Source organism: Dermacentor albipictus, chromosome 4 (assembly GCF_038994185.2).
Source record: "Dermacentor albipictus isolate Rhodes 1998 colony chromosome 4, USDA_Dalb.pri_finalv2, whole genome shotgun sequence".
Classification (NCBI taxonomy): domain Eukaryota; kingdom Metazoa; phylum Arthropoda; class Arachnida; order Ixodida; family Ixodidae; genus Dermacentor; species Dermacentor albipictus.
This window is the reverse complement of record NC_091824.1, coordinates 75846745-75864877: the sequence shown is the minus strand read 5'-3', so window position 1 is coordinate 75864877 and position 18133 is coordinate 75846745. Positions and strand designations below refer to the sequence as shown.

At 49.4% G+C, this 18133-nt stretch overlaps 1 protein-coding gene across 1 annotated transcript in view; it reads left to right on the top strand.

Annotated features, from left to right (window-relative positions):
• LOC135895889 (uncharacterized) overlaps positions 1-17931 on the top strand; it is a 40179-nt gene extending 22248 nt beyond the window's left edge. Inside the window, exons 4-6 of the mRNA XM_065424112.2 lie at positions 9837-9908; positions 12644-12715; positions 17445-17931. Coding sequence (XP_065280184.1) covers positions 9837-9908; positions 12644-12715; positions 17445-17895 — 595 coding nt within the window. The 3' untranslated portion in view covers positions 17896-17931. The remainder of the gene's footprint in view (positions 1-9836; positions 9909-12643; positions 12716-17444) is intronic.
• Positions 17932-18133: the final 202 nt, after the last annotated feature.

The following is an 18133-nucleotide window of genomic DNA, read 5'->3' as shown; positions in this document are numbered from 1 at the left end:
CAGGGGATAGTAATGATGAAAAATGTGGAAAAGATTGTATTCACTTCATTGATTCATGGATGTGGTTCTCATATGAGTCTCCAGCGGTCTTATCAACACGAGTGCCAGTAGGACCTTAAATAACCACTGGCGGTGCTTTCGTCATTGCCGCCTTCCTCCGGAGCCTGTTTTTCCCTTTTGCCCATCCTTGGTGTCAGCTCGGGGAAAACGGGTGAGGTCGTCTTGACCTTTAGTTTCGGCTTCTATTCTTTTGTGTCAGCTCGGGTAAATGCTGCACGTGTCTTGACATTTGTTTTCTGCTTTAATCCTTTCGTGTCAGCTCGGGCAAAACCGGCACGTCTTCTTGATGTTTGGTTCCGGCTTGTATCCTTTTGTGTCAGCTTGGGTGAAAGCAGGACGTCGTCCTGACGTTTGTTTTCTACTTCTATCCTTTTGTGTCAGCTCGGGTAAAAGCGCCACGTCGTCTTGATATTTGGTGTCTGCTCGTATCCTTTTGTGTCAGCTCGTGGAGAATGAGGTGGCGCCGATTCGGAGAAGAGGGCAATTATGTTGACGTGGAGAAGCCAGTTTGAATGCTTCTCACACCTTACAGGTCGGTCATAACAATGCGCTGTCGGTGTTTTGTTTGATGAGATTTGTTTGTGGGCTGTCATTTCGAAAATGCCGTGGAATAAGTTTGTCAAGAATGTAACACAAGGTTTGAGCAACTTTAGTGATAGAATGGTCTGGCAATATAACCCGCATATACCGCATGTTATATAGCAAGGCGTGGCATATACATAGATACCTGAATATATGTTCGGGATTACTGTTCTCTAACGGACAACGCCACCGACGCCGGATTTTCTGCGACACGGCGCCCTTAACGCTTTCCTGTTAACAGAGGCGGTGATGTTGAATTACTGATTAATAAAACGTTAATACGAATCACTCCCGGACTTAGGCGAACATAAAAATTATTGTTGTAGATTATGTTTGGCAGCGACTGCATTAATTCTCCCTTTAGTCACTCTCACTCGCATTCTGACTTAATTTTAGTTGACAGTCAATAGCGTTACAGAAGCTTTTCGATCGGGGGCATGTTCCGATAATGACATACTTAGCGGGTTCCGACTATATATATTGCGATTACCATTATTGCCCACTTATCTATCTATCTATCTATCTATCTATCTATCTATCTATCTATCTATCTATCTATCTATCTATCTATCTATCTATCTATCTATCTATCTATCTATCTATCTATCTATCTATCTATCTATCTATCTATCTATCTATCTATCTATCTATCTATCTATCTATCTATCTATCTATCTATCTATCTATCTATCTATCTATCTATCTATCTATCTATCCATCCATCCATCCATCCATCCATCCATCCATCCATCCATCCATCCATCCATCCATCCATCCATCCATCCATCCATCCATCCATCCATCCATCCATCCATCCATCCATCCATCCATCCATCCATCCATCTATCTATCTATCTATCTATCTATCTATCTATCTATCTATCTATCTATCTATCTATCTATCTATCTATCTATCTATCTATCTATCTATCTATCTATCTATCTATCTATCTATCTATCTATCTATCTATCTATCTATCTATCTATCTATCTATCTATCTATCTATCTATCTATCTATCTATCTATCTATCTATCTATCTATCTATCTATCTATCTATCTATCTATCTATCTATCTATCTATCTATCCTCTTACCTTCACCCAGTAACCGAAGTTGTCTACGATCTTGGGCTTGTGCTTGTGGCTGTGATGACCTCATGGTCGTTCCGTCGTCATCATTCACGTGTTGCATGAGACTTTCGTCGCGCCGTCCTCGTCACGCCTTCTACGTTGATCCAGTGGACCAAGTTGTCTAGTAGCTTGGACCACTGGACATGTGCTCGTTATAGTGCTCAGTGCACGCGCAAGCTGTAGAATGCGTGCTGTGAAAAGACAAAACCAAAAAATATAAATTTTATGCCGTTTAAAACCAAGAGTATTTATTTAAAACGATGAATGAAGCATTGTTGTACCTTGCTGCCTCGACCGTGTTCTCGCTCCGGGTTTGCAATGGTTGCGATAAATGCATTGTTTTATATAAGTACTTTTTCAATAGCAACTGATTTATTTTAAGCTTGGAAAACAGGTAGCAGATGCGCTGTGTACATGTGAACAAGCGCAAAAGCCTTCCAGAGATGCTCTTTCTACTTTTGTCACTTGCAATGAAGCAAAGAGCAGACGACGGGCAGCGTTGTAGAAGGTACGGGGTTATTTTTCTCGGGTATGAGCCATGGTCTGAGCTGACGTGCTCACATCGGCTCCGGATTTTATGACCAATTTTGCAGTGCTAATTATTTTTTACCGCGGTATAACTATTACCACTGTGTCTGTGAGAGTGCGGGTCATCAACCGGTACCGGTGGCTACCAAAGGTACGATTTTTCGCCAATTTCCCGGGCCTTTCAGTGGAGGCCGGCACCGTTCCAGTAAGCCTAATCGAACAGCTTGGATCTGCCCATAGCCAGGCCCATCCTCTGCGAGGAAAGGCCGTCGTCTTCGGGCGGCGGCTATACAAACATGTCGACCGAGATGGAGACGTCCATTGTTCGGGACCCGGCGAATTCCGGCGTTAGCCAGATGTGTGTTGCAACTCAAGGGGAAGAAATTTCTTCCGAGGAATTCAACGACAATGCAGACTGGTCGCATGTAGGCCGGCGTATAAAGACCTTGGCCAGCCAGGGGACTACCGCTCACCAGTCAAGACCTACGACGAAGAACTTTGCCAGGAACGTGAAAACTTCGGTGACGAGGGCAGCAAGGATGCCGGACGCTCTACCGAGGGAGGAGACCAAGGTGATAGTGCGGCCTCGGGGAGGCCTTAACATCGCGAGGACCCAGACCGCCACCGTGGCATCAGCCATCATGACGGCGGCGAACGTATCAAGGGAGGACGGAGCAGCGGACACCTTCTGCCCCAACTTGCAACAAAACATCATGGTGGTGAGTACCCCCGACGATATGCGTGCTTCACGTTACGCCGAAATAAAATCGATCTGCATTGGTGGCAAGGAACACGTGGTTGGCGCATATCAAACCGCGCCATATGGCACCGTTAAAGGCATTATTAGAGGTATCCCAATAGAGGACTCCACGGCCACAATCGACCGGAACATTGTAAACTCGAGAAATCCCTTGGCACTTGGCGCGAAGAGGATTGGTAGCTCGACCACAGTCATCGTGGCTTTCAAGGGCCTGAAGGTCCCGAATTACGTCTGCTATGGTCCCGTTCTCACCAAGTGCAGCCTATATCGAAAACAATTCGATGTATGTAAGCAGTGCGGAAAGGTGGGCCACCGCCGCGACGTTTGTCCAAACCCTCACGTGAGGGCTTGCTTTGCTTGCGGGGCCGTTGACCCCAAGGAAGACCATAGTTGTACCCCCACTTGCCGATTGTGCGGAGGGCCACATCTGACCGGTGACAAGGTTTGCAAGAATAGGTTCAAGGTCCCATACGTAGTTACAAGGAGACAATGGGAGCGCAAGATGGCCGAACAACAAGCGCAGCAGCAACAACGAACATCTCTCAGAGCTGAGGAATTTCCATCGCTGATGTCGGCAACCGCAACACCTGCCGGCCCAGCTGGTCGCCGAGCATCACGTTCCGTCTCGAAGCGCAGGGCCAGCGAGAGTAGACAGCGTAGCCTTAGCCGTAAGCGATCGCAGTCACGTGACCGCGTGAGCTGGGCCGATGCAGCAAGGCACGGTGCCAAGAAAGCACAGGGGGGTGCCACCACCACCACCTCCAATACCGCAACGACCACCGCAACGACCATTAGCATCAGCAAGACCGTCGATGGCAACAACAAGAGCAAGACGAGGGAAGACGAGGCGATGAGGGTGTTGCAGGAAGACAACGAGGCACTCAGGCGCAAAAACAACGAGCTCGAGACGAAGGTCAGTGGCCACTATTAGCAAGATGGCAAACGAGATCATGGAAATCATGAAGCTTTTCACGACCCGTTCCACCAATAACGAAACGCCCCAAGCGGTATCATGTGAGCCAACACCCAGCATCAGCAGCGCTTTACCATCAACATCCGCTGAGAAGGAACCGGCACCCAAGAGACGAGCGATCGAGAACCTGAAGGAGCGCAAGCTCAACGACCGGGTGGACAACCTGAAAGACAAGGTCGACCAAATCGAGGAACACCTCGATGGGCTCGAAGATTATATTAAGCCAACGTTCACCACGATGATTAACGACAGGTTCGCCGCCATCGAGCGGACGTGTCAGCAGTTAACGAATGCAATACAGCAAATAACGCGGCAGTACAATCAGCAACAATCATGGCCGCTCCAGCAACAACAACAACTACAGCAGTGAAGGGTCTCGTGACCTGGCACTGGAACTGTAACGGTTTCGCTAGCAAGAAGGCAGTCTTGTAGCAACACATAACACAAGTAGCAAACAAGCCTGATATAATCATGATACAAGAGACTCGCACTGATACAGTGTCGCTACCCGGTTATCTCGTATACGCCAAGTCTCCAAAGGTCAGCGGCGGCAGAGGGATATGCACATTGGTTCGCAAGGGACTCACCTTCATTGAGCACGAGTTGCACAATAGTAAAATTGAATACATTCTCATCGAGGTCGTTACGGGCAAGAAACAAAAGAACAGCACCTTTCTGCTTAACGTCTACAGTAGCCCTTCAGACTGGAAGCAAAAATTCAAGATGCTCCTTCACAGAGCCAGCACCGTGGCGGGGACTCACAGGCTCGTCGCCTGCGGGGACTTCAACGCGGCACACCCGGCATGGGGATATAACAAGCAATTGGCCAAGGGGCGAGACCTGTTCCAAGACACATTAGACCTGGGCTTCACCCTCATCACAGACCCGACTGATCCTACAAGGATTGGGAACTCTGTGTCCAGGGATACGACGCCGGACCTCACGTTCGTGAAGAACGACGAGAAGGGGAATATCTCCTGGCGCAACATGGGGTCAGAGCTCGGCAGCGACCACTACATCGTAGAGGTCATCATACCGGAAGAGGTCAAGGCCTCGGAGGACACCAGAAAACATTATTTTACGGATTGGGATGCCTTCCGTAGCCTGTTACCAACGGAGATGGAGGAAATCAATAACATAGAAGAATGGTCAGCTCACATCGCGGGGAAGGTCAAGGAGGCGACCAAAATCATAGAAACGGATGAGCAGGTCGACAAGGTTGACAGCCGCCTCGCGCACTTATTCGAAGCAAAGCAATCTATCCTAAACAGGTGGAAGAAGCAACGACTAAATCGGCGCCTAAGGAAGAAGGTGGCGGAGCTGAATCGCGCCATCGAAGTTTATTGTCGGCTGCTCTGCACGCAACAATGGAACGAAATCTGTAATGCTGCGGACGGGCAGATGCATAGCGGCAAAACCTGGAACTTGATGCGGCATCTGCTCGACGAGACTAAAACAAAGTCCCACCAACGCGACCACCTCGCAAAGATCATTCACAGAGCAGTCAAGGAAAACGGGGAAACTGAAGTAATCAGACGCATAAACAGCAAGTATTTTCCGGTTACACCCACGGAAAGGCATCCTGAGTACGGTGGTCAAGCCAACGAGAAGCTTGACCGCGACATCAGCGTCGAGGAGGTGCGAGCGGCCCTGCACGAACTAAACAGCAAGTCAGCGGCCGGCCCGGATCACATCTCGAACAGAGCGCTCAAGAACCTCAGCGATGTGGCCATTGAAAACCTCACCGGTTACTACAACAAGTGCTGGAGTGCGGGGTCACTGCCCCAGCAGTGGAAGAGTGCCAAGACCATAGTCATCCCCAAACCAGGCAAGCCGCCGAACACGGACAACCTCCGGCCCATCTCGCTCACGTCCTGCGTGGGCAAGGTGTTGGAGCACGTCCTCATGTGTAGGTGGCAGGATTACCTGGAGGAGTCGGGACTATACCCCACCACGATCATCGGGTTCCGGCGTTCCCTCGGCACCCAAGACGCGATGATTCTGTTGAAGAAAGATATAATTGACGAAGATACCCTAACGAAAGACAACAAGGCCATTCTGGGGCTGGACCTGCAGAGCGCCTTCGACAAGGTGAAGCACTCTGCAATCCTAGCACAGGTGTCCAGACTCAACATGGGCGCAAGAACATACAATTATATCAAGGACTTTCTGACGGGGCGGACTACCGAGCTCTGCGCCGGCGATCTACGGCTCCAAGAGAAGAGGCTCGGCAGTGTCGGGACCCCCCAAGGCTCCGTCATCTCACCGTTGTTATTCAACCTCGTCATGATCGGGGTGGCCAAGCGACTCTCTCGCGTCGAGGGCGTCCGGCACACCATCTACGCCGATGACATCACGCTGTGGGTTCCGGGAGGCAGCGATGGTCACATTGAGAGCACGCTGCAAGCAGCCGTCGACGCGATTGAAGACCAGCTGAACGGTTCCGGTTTGATCTGCTCACCGAGCAAGTCAGAACTGCTGGTGTTACCACCGAAATACGTCAGACGTAAGCAGAGCGAAGCGAGGGATTACGAGGCCATCAAGATCGTGACGAGGAATGGCCACGTGATCCCGGAGGTCGACAAAATCCGGGTGCTCGGCATGATCGTAGACAAGCGACGGGGCAACGGCGAGACTATTTCCCGCCTTACAGCCAAGATTACCAACGAAATACGTCTCATCAGACGGGTCGCCAACCGCAACGCCGGGATGAAGGAGGAAAGCTTGATTCGGCTTGTGCACTCCTTCGTAATCAGCCACGTCACCTACGTCGCAGCCTTCCACAACTGAATGCAATGTGAAAGGAGTAAAATCGACGCCCTGATACGCCGAGCTTACAAGGCGGCGCTCGGACTATTCGAGTGTACGAGCACCAACAAGCTCCTGAGCCTGGGGGTACACAATACCCTCGACGAAATTGCGGAAGCGCAACGGACCGCCCAGCTGGAGCGGCTCTCTATGACCGAAGCCGGCAGGCGCATACTTCAATACTTGGGCTTCACGCCCGGAGCGAAAGCGGCGAGTAGCGACGTTTCTGTCCCGGACGGAACCCGGCGCCGGATTCGGGTGGACCTCATCCCGAGAAACATGAACCCGGAGTACAACAAGGAGAGAAGAGCGGCGAGGGCCAAGGCCCTCATCGACTTTCACGCCAAGGACGAGCACGCAAGGTTCGTGGATGCGGCAGAATACCAGGGAGACTGCGCGGCGTTCGTAGCTACCGTCATCGAGGCGTCGTCCGGCGCGACGAGGGCAGCGGCGAGCTTACGGGTCCGCGAGGCGTGTCAGGCGGAGGAGGTGGCCATTGCCCTGGCCATTGCCGACCCCGGGTGCCAGACGGTGTTGTGCGATTCCCGAAGTGCAGTGCGGAATTATGCAAAGGGCAAAGTGTGTGGTGAGGCTGTGCGCGTTCTGTGCTCGGCTGACCTGCAACGACAGAATCGGTGTGTTAGAATCAAGTGGTTCCCGGCGCACGCGGGCAACGATGCGTCCGAGAAGCACGATAACCACAACGAGACGGCACACGCAGTGGCGCGAGCGCTAACCAACCGCGCCGCTGCAACCGACCGTCCAACGTAGTGTAGTGCCAAGGACCGCATGACGACGTTCAACGAACTTACCCAGTTCCACCGCCTGGCTCGAAGGACTTTCCCACCCCCGCACCCGGGGCTGAGCCGAGCGGAGGCGGTGCTGTTCAGACAATTACAAACTGGTTCTTTACCCACCCCAGTATTAATGACTCATCTATACCCTAAATTATATGTGAGTGATGTGTGCCGCGTGTGCCAGCGGGAGAGGGCCACCCTGACGCACATCCTATGGGATTGCACCAAGTTTCCCAATGAGGCTTCGACAAGTACAACGATTCCCCCGCGACTCGCCGCTGCGGCGGAATGCTACGACCACGAAAGCCAAACCTGGGCCGTCCAGCAGGTCTCGGCGGCTCTTGAAAGACAAAGGCCGAGCGAAACCGATGGAACGTTGCCCCCCAGGGCGACCAACCGCGGGAGTAACACGCGCTGGAGTTGAGTAGAGACCACCCGCTGAGAAGACGTCAGGGCCCGCGTCACGGCGCCGTTTAGTCGTGGTGTCGTTCTGCAGGCGACTACATGAAGTTGTCTCTCTCTCTCTGTCGCTATCCGGCACGTGTGCCGCACATGAGAGTTGAGTGAGTGAGTGAATAAACTTTATTGTAGGTCCGGCGAGGACGCGAACTCGTCGCGCACCCGGCTAATCCCACGTCAGGACCGGCAGGTCTAGCCCACCAGCCGGTCCGGTCGCGGGCACGCCGGACGGCCAGGATTTGCTTTTCTAGAGCGGGGCTACGCAAAAGCGAGTCCCACTCCTCCTTGATGAACTTGGGGTATGTCGACCCGCACTCCCAGAGCATGTGAGTTAGAGTGGAGGTCTGGCCGCAGGACGGGCAGGCGTCGTCGCGATACACGTCGGGGTAAGCCTCGTGGAGAGCGGACAGACACGGATATGTGCTGGTCTGCAGGAGCCTAAGCGAAACGGCTTGCGCCCTATTCAACCTGGGGTGAGGGGGTGGAAAGACCCTTCTGGACATGTAGAAATATTTAATAATCTCGTTGTGAGTAGCGGGAGCGTCCCTGTGACCGTAGAGAGAAGGGGAGTCAGTGCTCCTTATAGAGGAAGCGCGGTCGGTGAGGTCACGCGCAGCCTCGTGGGCAGACTCATTGAGGTTCGGGGGAGCACCCTCGACCGATCGTACGTGAGCGGGAAACCACATGAGAGTTCTACTAAACCAGCCATCAAAATACAAAAGTCTTTATTTATACCGAAAATTATGCATTTCAGGAGCACGATTTTTCGAGTGGGACTATTTTAGTCGCGGAGGCAATCGGCTGTCGTGCTTCGGTCATCTGGGCGGGGCCTCCCCTTTTTTCTAAAGTTGCATCCGACTATAGACTTATTTCAGGCACTTAAACCCACGACTTCCGGTGAGACTCGAACCTTCGAGCTTATGTGGAGGTCAAGCACACGCCCTTTGATTTTAAGGCGAAGATAATTAGGGCACACTTAACTTATTTGGAGGTAATTAAGCAAAATGGCAAGTAATTTAATGAATATCTCTTGAGCGCGCAGGCTTTTGCCTTCCCTATCTTTGGCGCATGCTAAAGTGACTGTCACTTTTTTCTAAATGCTAGGGAACGGGATATGTTACCGCACGTTGCTCGCCAGGGCCAGCGCACCAAAACTTGCTACGCAATGATAGACAGCGAGGTTAAGATTGTTTTATCAATTATAAAGTGGCATGTTAAATATAAGTCCCGCCCATGCACTCACATCTAGCGCCAAAATTTTCAACCTCACAACCTCACATGTCTAGCGCCAAAATTTTCAAACACTCATTTCTAGTTAAAGCAATACAACACTGGAAAGACAGATGTATTTTAACGTGCAAATTCGATAGCGCGTTTTGAAAGAAATTGTAGTTCCTACTTGTATAATTCTGGGTTCGGTGATGCTGAGATATGTTGTATGCTGTAAAAGCTGTTTATATATTATTGTAAATGTATCGTTTTAGTTTGTTATAGTTAATATTAGTTCCACCTGCCTTATGCTATATATGTACAGGTAGTTTGCATGGCCCATGCATTGTGCAATTTGTACACTATCTGTACTGTTTAGCTTCTTTTTTTTACAATTGCAGCTTGTATTTTGTCTGCTTGTTTTCTGTCTTATTTTTTGAATTGACGCACACTCCCTGTAACAGCCTTGGTGCACGGCAATGAAAATGGATAACATAAATCGAAGGCACTTCATTTTAATCCATTTCAGTCCCACGGCAGCCGCTGCTCAGCCGTCTCCCGTTGCTCCCGTCGGAGGCGTGTCCCAAGACATGGTCCAATTGTAAGTAAAAGATCTGCTTAGCTTTGCGGAACCTCGCGGCAGCGTAGCACAATGCACAAAATGAGCGGCGCTACAGCGCGCAGACTATTCTCGTGAAGATAGCTTCCCTCTTTCTCCCTATATGTGAACATCACTTGTCAGCGTGTGTTGCCGCATGATAGCGCAAAGTGCCAGGCAAGTGCGCCCGTCCTTGACACCGAGAGCTGGAACGAACAGCTACGTGCGCCACTCCTGGTTGCAGAGAAAGCGCACGTGCGAGAAGGCAAAGGAGGATCACTACGTGACAACGCGCGTGCGTCGCTTCATAGTTGTGCTATACGGCGTCTTTAGCTAAGAAAGTTGATTGGGTAAGGCATGTTGCCTTGCGTGGCGTACATGCGAACCACCGCTCATAAAGCTGCTGCGCACCATCTATGTATGAACAAAGGCACGAGCCTTTGTTCTGACCTCAAAGCAATGAAGTTTGCGAGGTTTCCGGTACCCGTGTTCTGCGTGGGCGGAGCCCTGTGGAGAGGAGACAGTGTTGCTTCTCCGGATGAACTTGGATTACCTCAGGTTCTTTAACGTGCACCCAATGCATGGTGCACGAGCGTTTTCTCGTGCATCCCCATCGGAATGAAATCGAACCCAAGACTCTGCGCTCAGCAGCGAAACACCATAGCCATTCAACCACTGCAGCGGGTTAAGAAAAGCATGGCTGAATTGGTGACTCTATAAGGTGGTTTTTTTCAACAGTTTTCTTTTTTTTTTGGCTGGCGGGCTTCAAGTACCGATAACACGGTGACTTGTGCAGGACATGCCTGATCTAATACATCCAGGGCTTAAAGGGCCCGTCACCAGGCCCCATAGCAAATTTCGGTTATACGCTGGAAGTTCTTACGTGTCCGCTAGGGAGTGTTTTGCCGCAAACATTTTTCCAATCGGCTCATTAATAGACCAGATATAAATATTTAAGTGCCACGAACTCTCGATTCCACAAGGCGTGCTCCACTGCATAGCCAGATTCTCCAGTCGCCCCGTCTAGCCTCCGCAAGCGAAATTCCTTCCCTGCGTTCTCCCATACCGCATATCGAGGATCGCGTAAGGAGCACGCCACAGGCACCGCTTTCATTTTTTTTTTCTCCTCGCTTTTATTTTTTTGCGGCGCTGCGCATTTTTGCTGATGGCGTCGCGCGGGAGCTGTTGTCTCGTTTCGCGCAGCACACGAATTTGCGTGCTTTGCACAAGGACACATGACTAGCGGTATGATTCAGTGTTAAGGGCCGTTTATAGTCCGACGTAACGCACGCGCGCGCGCACGCTATGTCACGTGGGCGAAAACGACCCCTCTATAGTCGGGCGCACTGGCGCAGCCAACGTAACCGGCGGCTTCCGACGGGCCCTACGGGCCCGGCGCCAATAAGGTTCCTGAGCCATTCGCGCGTCGGAGTCGGCGGAACTCTCGCACCACAATGCATTGCGCGCGAAGAAAAAGGCGCCAACGCAACTCCGCAGACGGCTTTTGCGGACGGCGCGCGACTTGCTGAACGTTCTGCGCATGCTCCGAAGATAGCAACCGACGGAGCGCGCGTTGAAGTATAGAGGGGATGGAATCTCGGCTGGCGCAGCGCAACCGACGTAGCGTGACTGATCGCGAACGACGCTCGCCCGCGCGCCGATAACGTCGGACTATAAACGGGCCATTACACGAATACTGAGGCAGAACAAGCGGATCGCAGAACATGATCACGCGCTGGAACAAGACAGAAAGTTTGAGAGTTTCGGAACCTCCGCACGTGACTGCACGACCGTGGGAACAAGCAGACAAAGCGGAAGTACGTCTCTCTTGCTTCGATGCGAAGTGAAACAAAAAAGACGTAGACATTCCATTTGTGTGTTTTATTATTTCTTTAAACTTCATTTCGTCAATTCAAGCAGCAGATCCCACAAAAAACAGATGTTGCCTTGAAAATTCTCGAAGTCACGTGTCACCACGAGCGTCGTCACACTGCGGACCCGACCACGTAGATGTAGGAATGCGACTACGTGTAATTTAATGAATATCTCTTGAGCGCACAGGCTTTTGCCTTCCCTCTCTTTGGCGCATGCTAAAGTGACTGTCACTTTTTTCTAAATGCTAGGGAACGGGATATGCTACCGCACGTTGCTCGCCAGGGCCAGCGCACCAAAACTTGCTACGCAATGATAGACAGCGAGGTTGAGATTGTTTTATCAATTATAAAGTGGCATGTTGAATATAAGTCCCGACCATGCACTTGCGACCTCCTGGATATCAAACCTCACATGTCTAGCGCCAAAATTTTCAAACACTCATTTCTAGTTAAAGCAATAGAAGACTGGAAAGACAGATGTATTTTAACGTGCAAATTTGATAGCGCGTTTTGAAATTGTAGTTCCTACTTGTATAATTCTGGGTTCTGTGATGCTGATATATGTTTTATGCTGTTAAAGCGGTTTATATATTGTAAATGTATCGTTTTAGTTTGTTATAGTTAATATGAGTTCCATCTGCCTTATGCTATATATCTACAGGTAGTTTGTATGTCCCATGCATTGTGGAATTTGTACGCTATCTGTACTGTTTAGCTTCTTTTTTTATAATTGCCGCTTGTATTTTGTGTGCTTGCTTTCTGTCTTATTTTTTGAATTGACGCACACTCCCTGTAACAGCCCTGGTGCACAGCAATGAAAATAGATCAGATAAATCGAAGGCACTTTATTTTAATCCATTTCAGTCCCACAGCAGCCGCTGCTCAGCCGCCTGCCGTTGCTCCCGTCGGAGGCGTGTCCCAAGACATGTTCCAACTGTAAGTAAAAGATCTGTCAAGACACATGACTAGCGGTATGATTGAGTGTCACACGAATACTGAGGCAGAACAAGCGGATCGCAGAACATGATCACGCGCTGGAACAAGACAGAAAATGTGAGAGTTTCGGAACCTCCGCACGTGACTGCACGACCGTGGGAACAAGCAGACGAAGCGGAAGTAGGTCTCTCTTGCTTCGATGCGAAGTGAAACAAAGAAAGACGCAGACATTCCGTTTGTGTGTTTTATTATTTCTTTCAACTTAATGTTGTCAATTCAAGCAGCAGATCACACAAATAACAGATGTTGCCTTGAAAATTCTCGAAGTCACGTGTCACCACGAGCGTCGTCACACTGCGGACCCGACCACGTAGATGTAGGAACGCGACTACGTCACCATCCGGCTCGGAGCGCGGTCGCCGCGAGAGAAATGGACACGGCGTTCGGATTGAAATTTCATACCTTTCCGCGGCTCGTAGCGATGTAATTCCTTGGAAACACGATCGTTAGCGCGCATTGTATGCTCTGCGCTTGTCAGTTCAAAACGGCCAGAACTGGTGAGGGGCCCTTTTAAGGTCCATAAAGACACAAGGCTTCGAGTGCGTTAAACCCTGGCAGAACAGCCGATAGCGCCACTCATCAGGCATTTCTCATCTGTGGCAGTGCCTGTTGTAAGGGTTGGGGTTGGGCATGTCAGAAGGGGTAGCTGGACCATGCCGTCGCCCGACTCATCCACGCTAAGGACGTTGTTTTAGGGAGGAACCTGTTCTCATGGAGAACGATGAATACTGGGTTTATAGACAGTATCTACATGAAGAGTGGCTAACGTTGTATCTCATCAGTCTAACGTGGCTCAAGTGAAGTACACACTGAGGAACCGAAAACCTCTGCTTAAACCCCTTCTGTCCTCCCCAGATCCCCGGGTCAGGGAAACTGCTGTGGAACCTTCGTTCAATCGCAACGTCCAACGTCATCGAAAGAGCCACGCTGAGGGCGAAGGTTCGCACACTCGCTCCTTCACCTTTGTTTACTGTGCACACAGAAAAAAGGGGAGCCTCGTAGACAGGGGTTCTCACGCTTGACTCAAGCTGGCGCGTCTTGGTTCCTGGGATAACCCAGCAGTTAGCTTGGGCGTCTGTCAAACGACCGTGGCGGTTACCGGGGTCCGTGGGGGAACGCCTCAGAACACCCTTTTTCAGAAGTTTCTTTCTCCCATTGGTACGTTTAGTCGACAGTGAACCCACAAACAATACCCGATCTGCCACACGTGTCGCACCCTGCTGGTGCCGTAGGACTGTCCGAGGGGGCCGCATTGTTGGCTTCGAGAAGCAATTCGTCGCAGCGGGGAGGAGAGGCTAGAAGGTCACTACCCCCGCTGGCCGATCGTAACACTGTTTCCCATGCCAATGAAATTCTGGGCACCGGTGGCGCTGTTGCTTAAGTGCAGGGTGTCACCTCGGTCCGGCCTCGGTAGGGATCATAAACGTATAACATTGAAATTCGGGAGAAATACTAACGAAAAACAGGAAACAATAGCATCAGCATTTCTAAAAACGAACCAAAAGCAAACAGAGATTGCAAAAAGCGTAGAGAAGAAAATGCAGGCGTTTCCTACAACAGTCCGGGCATAATAGGAACTGGTAGACGTTGTGCAGAAGGTAATAATACAAACAAATAAAAAAGGAACTGTTGTATTGGAAGGAGGAAACCATGTATATGGTGGAACAAGGAAAGAAAGCAAGCCATAGAAAAGCGTAAGCAGACGTCTAGGAATCATCGAGAAGCCAAAAAGTTGGGATTACATGAAGAAGAGGTTCTCCTTAGAGGGAACAAATACCGTGAAAACAATAGGGTGGCGAGCGAGCTTGTGTAAAAGAAAATTAAATATACAAATGAACATTGGGTGCGTAACATGTGCAAGAGAGACAAAGGCGCATCAAAAATCTTCTGGAGCCATGTTATAGCACTGGGAGACGATGCGCTGCGGCACATGAGAAAAGGTATATAGGATAACTTCGGCATGGAATAAAGCGTAGTTATGACTTAAACAAATTTACAAACGACAGAGAAGCCTGAGAAATCAAAATTTAGCATAGACAGCTTTTATTGGAAAAAAAATCAGAAGAAAATATCCCTAATAACATGACAGTAGGGCCCAATGAAATCCCAACACAGCTAATTGAAAACCTCGGTCCAAAAAGTAACGCACTGCGCACTAATGCCGTATAGCAAGTGATTAGAGCGAAAAAAATTCCAGGTGGGATGTCGTCAAAGCAAGGTGAACCTCATCTACAAAAACAAAGGTAATAACTAATAAGGATGAGATGAGCTCATACAGGTCTGTTACAGTAACGTCGGTGATATATAGAATGGGAATGCAAACCATAACATTGACATTGTCGAAGTGGGTGAAGAAAAATGATGTACTGGAGGAACTCCAGAATGGGTTCAGGCCAAGCAGACGCTTAGGGGATAATATGTTTGTATTAACTCAGTGCGTAGAGATTTCAGTAGCTCAGAGTAGACCTTTATCGGTAGGATTTCCAGATATTAAAGGAGCCTATGACAACGTATAGAGGGAATTGTTAAGGGATATTCTTAAGCACGAAGTCATAGAGGACGATTTCGTAGAACTAATGAGGGAGATATATAGAGGCAACCGAGTGCAAGCTGTAGGGGAAGGCTGAATAAGTAATGAATGGTAGCAATTTTCCAAGGACTGAAGCAAAGATGTCCTCTGTCTCTATTGTTGTTCCCGCTTTATATTAAAGGCATAGAAACGCGACAGGAAAACAGAGAATTAGGGTTTGATTTATGCTACATGTATATTGAAGAAATGGCGCAACAGAAGTTCCCTGGACTCATGTGTGCGAACGACGTAGCAATACTAGCGGACAATAAACGAGATTTACCGAGGCTGGCAAATATTTGTGGCAACGCGGCAACAAATAAATGCCTGATGTTTAGCATAGAGAAATCGTGAGTTATGATCTTTAACGAGGAGACGCATAATTATGTGGTGTCAGTTCAACAGCAAGTCATGCCCATAGTCAAGCCATATAAATGCCTCTGCGCACACATAAACGAAGGAGAGGCTTACTCAAACACCCACCAAGGGAATCGGATAATAAATGGGAAGCGGAATGCAGCAATAATGAAACACAGAGCACTGTAGGACCACACCATATATGACGCGGTGCGTGGAAACTGGGAAGGAGTAATGGCGCCAGCACCAACGTTCGCTTTCTACGTTGTGGAAATAGCGATCAAAGCAGCGCCCGAGCCTAATTTCTTTACATATGCAAGTACACAGTCACCTCTCGTCTCCCGCTTTAAATAGAATGGAAAGTATGCTGCGGTGACCTGAAATTTACGTACTCTTGATTTTGGTACCAGGTTCTCGATCTCCGTGGCATTTCGCCACTTCTTTATGTGCGCACTGTACAAACTCAAGAGCGGTCCATTTAATGTCGGTATCGCCAGAACTGAACTACATTGAATTCTGGAGACCAAAATCAGCATCGTATCGGCCTAGCGCGACCGAGCCGATGCCCGCACGTAGTGGGTGTACGGGCACGAACTGATCGACTGTTGGTAGGCCTTCCTCTAAACAAACTCGACATCTGGTCTATCTCGGCACTGACGGCTGGCAAGGGCCGACGATCTGGAACTTCGGAAGTTTCCATTCATTTTGAGCACGATTAAATATGTACAAAATCGCATTGTCGGTGTGATGTTTTCGCTCTGTGGTTGCTTTCACAATGACTGACCGAAAGATAATCCGCAGACTGGTTCGGTCGCCGTTACGAAAGCCTGTCACAATGCGACGACTCGCTGTGACAAAATGTGACAGAATGTCTCTCAACGACACAGTCTACGCACTAGTCGGCCTAGTGCCGGTGTCGTTGTCGTGTTGGCGTAGGTGTCAGGTAGGCCTAGTGTGACCGGACCTGCCCTTACTATACATGGCAGCCTTTCAAAGAGAAATATTGCCATCTACATTAATGTAGCACGAAGTTACATTGCATAGCTTCGTGCTACATTAGGATGGATGACAATTTTTTTCCTGTCATGATACTTCCTCCACCTTGCGGGATGCGCAGAACTACTTTGCCATATGGCATCCTTTAGGACACGTACAAAGCAACATCAAAATGTCGATGGCTCTTTCGGCGGGCGACGCAAGTGCCGCACACTAGCACCACGTAACGGCAGCTATGTCTCCACGCGGCAAAGAGCACGGCTACAACAGCGGACTCAAAGCATATCACAGCAGCTGGGCGTGTGCCCGTATACACCGGCGGTCCCCAACGGTGTCTGCGCTGCTCTATTATATTACAAAATATACCTAACACAATTTTTAAGTGTGCTTAAACCTTATTTTGCATTTCCAGCCCTTAACACACTTCGTACGGATGCAGAAGGCACTCTTAACAACTAAAAACACGTTCTATAAAGGATTCTCGTATAATTCTGCTTTGCCTTCGAAATCACTAAGTTCGCTGAGCACACTTTAATTATTCGTAATGTATATGAACTCTTGCAATTAAACACTTTGCGGTTCCTGCCGGCGTTGATCATCATATACAGCAATTTGCTATACTACTGGTGGCATATGCGGTGGTGTGGACTTACACTTACGATGCTTATGTGAGCATGAACCTATGTGGACGAAATGTGGATGAAAGCTCATAGCATGCCTCGAACCGTTTTTTTCTGCCTTTTTCAGTTTCAAGATGGTTGTAGAAATACAGAAGGATGGCAATGAGCAAAACAGGAAGACGATGGAGAATATGCAAAAGATGCAGTTGAAGACGATGGAGGATATGCAAAAGACGCAGACGCAATTCCTGGTAACCGTGAAGGAAGCTGTAGTGGAGACGTCTTCGATGGTCAAGGACGCACTGGAGACGGTGACCAAGCAAACTACAGAGCAGGCAAGAATGCAGCGGGAGACGTTGACGGCCATGCAGCAGACCACGGAGGCCGCGACCAAGACGAACCAAGAGGCGATGAGCGCGATGCAGCTCAACATGGCGGAGACGCGCAGGATGAATTCGGAGACGACCCAGTTTGTCCATCAAAGCATTGCCACTATGCTAGAAGAACAGCGGAGAAGCGCCCAAGAAGTACAAAAAATGTTGAAGCCAGCCCCCAAGGACGATTGCGTCATCCAATGATCGTACGGTGGAAGCAAATAAACATCGGAGACAGCAGCTTTGCCACCTTTGCTGAACAGTAGCCATAAGATCGTTCCTGTAACACATCTTTTTTACACTGATAGAATTGAGAAGTCCAGTGCTTTTCAATAGATATATATACGCAAAAATTTGTGAAACCAACATAAATGCTATATAAGCCCAGGGTCCATTTTGCCGTTTTCACCTCGCATCTGGCATGGCACTCGGCACCAATGTT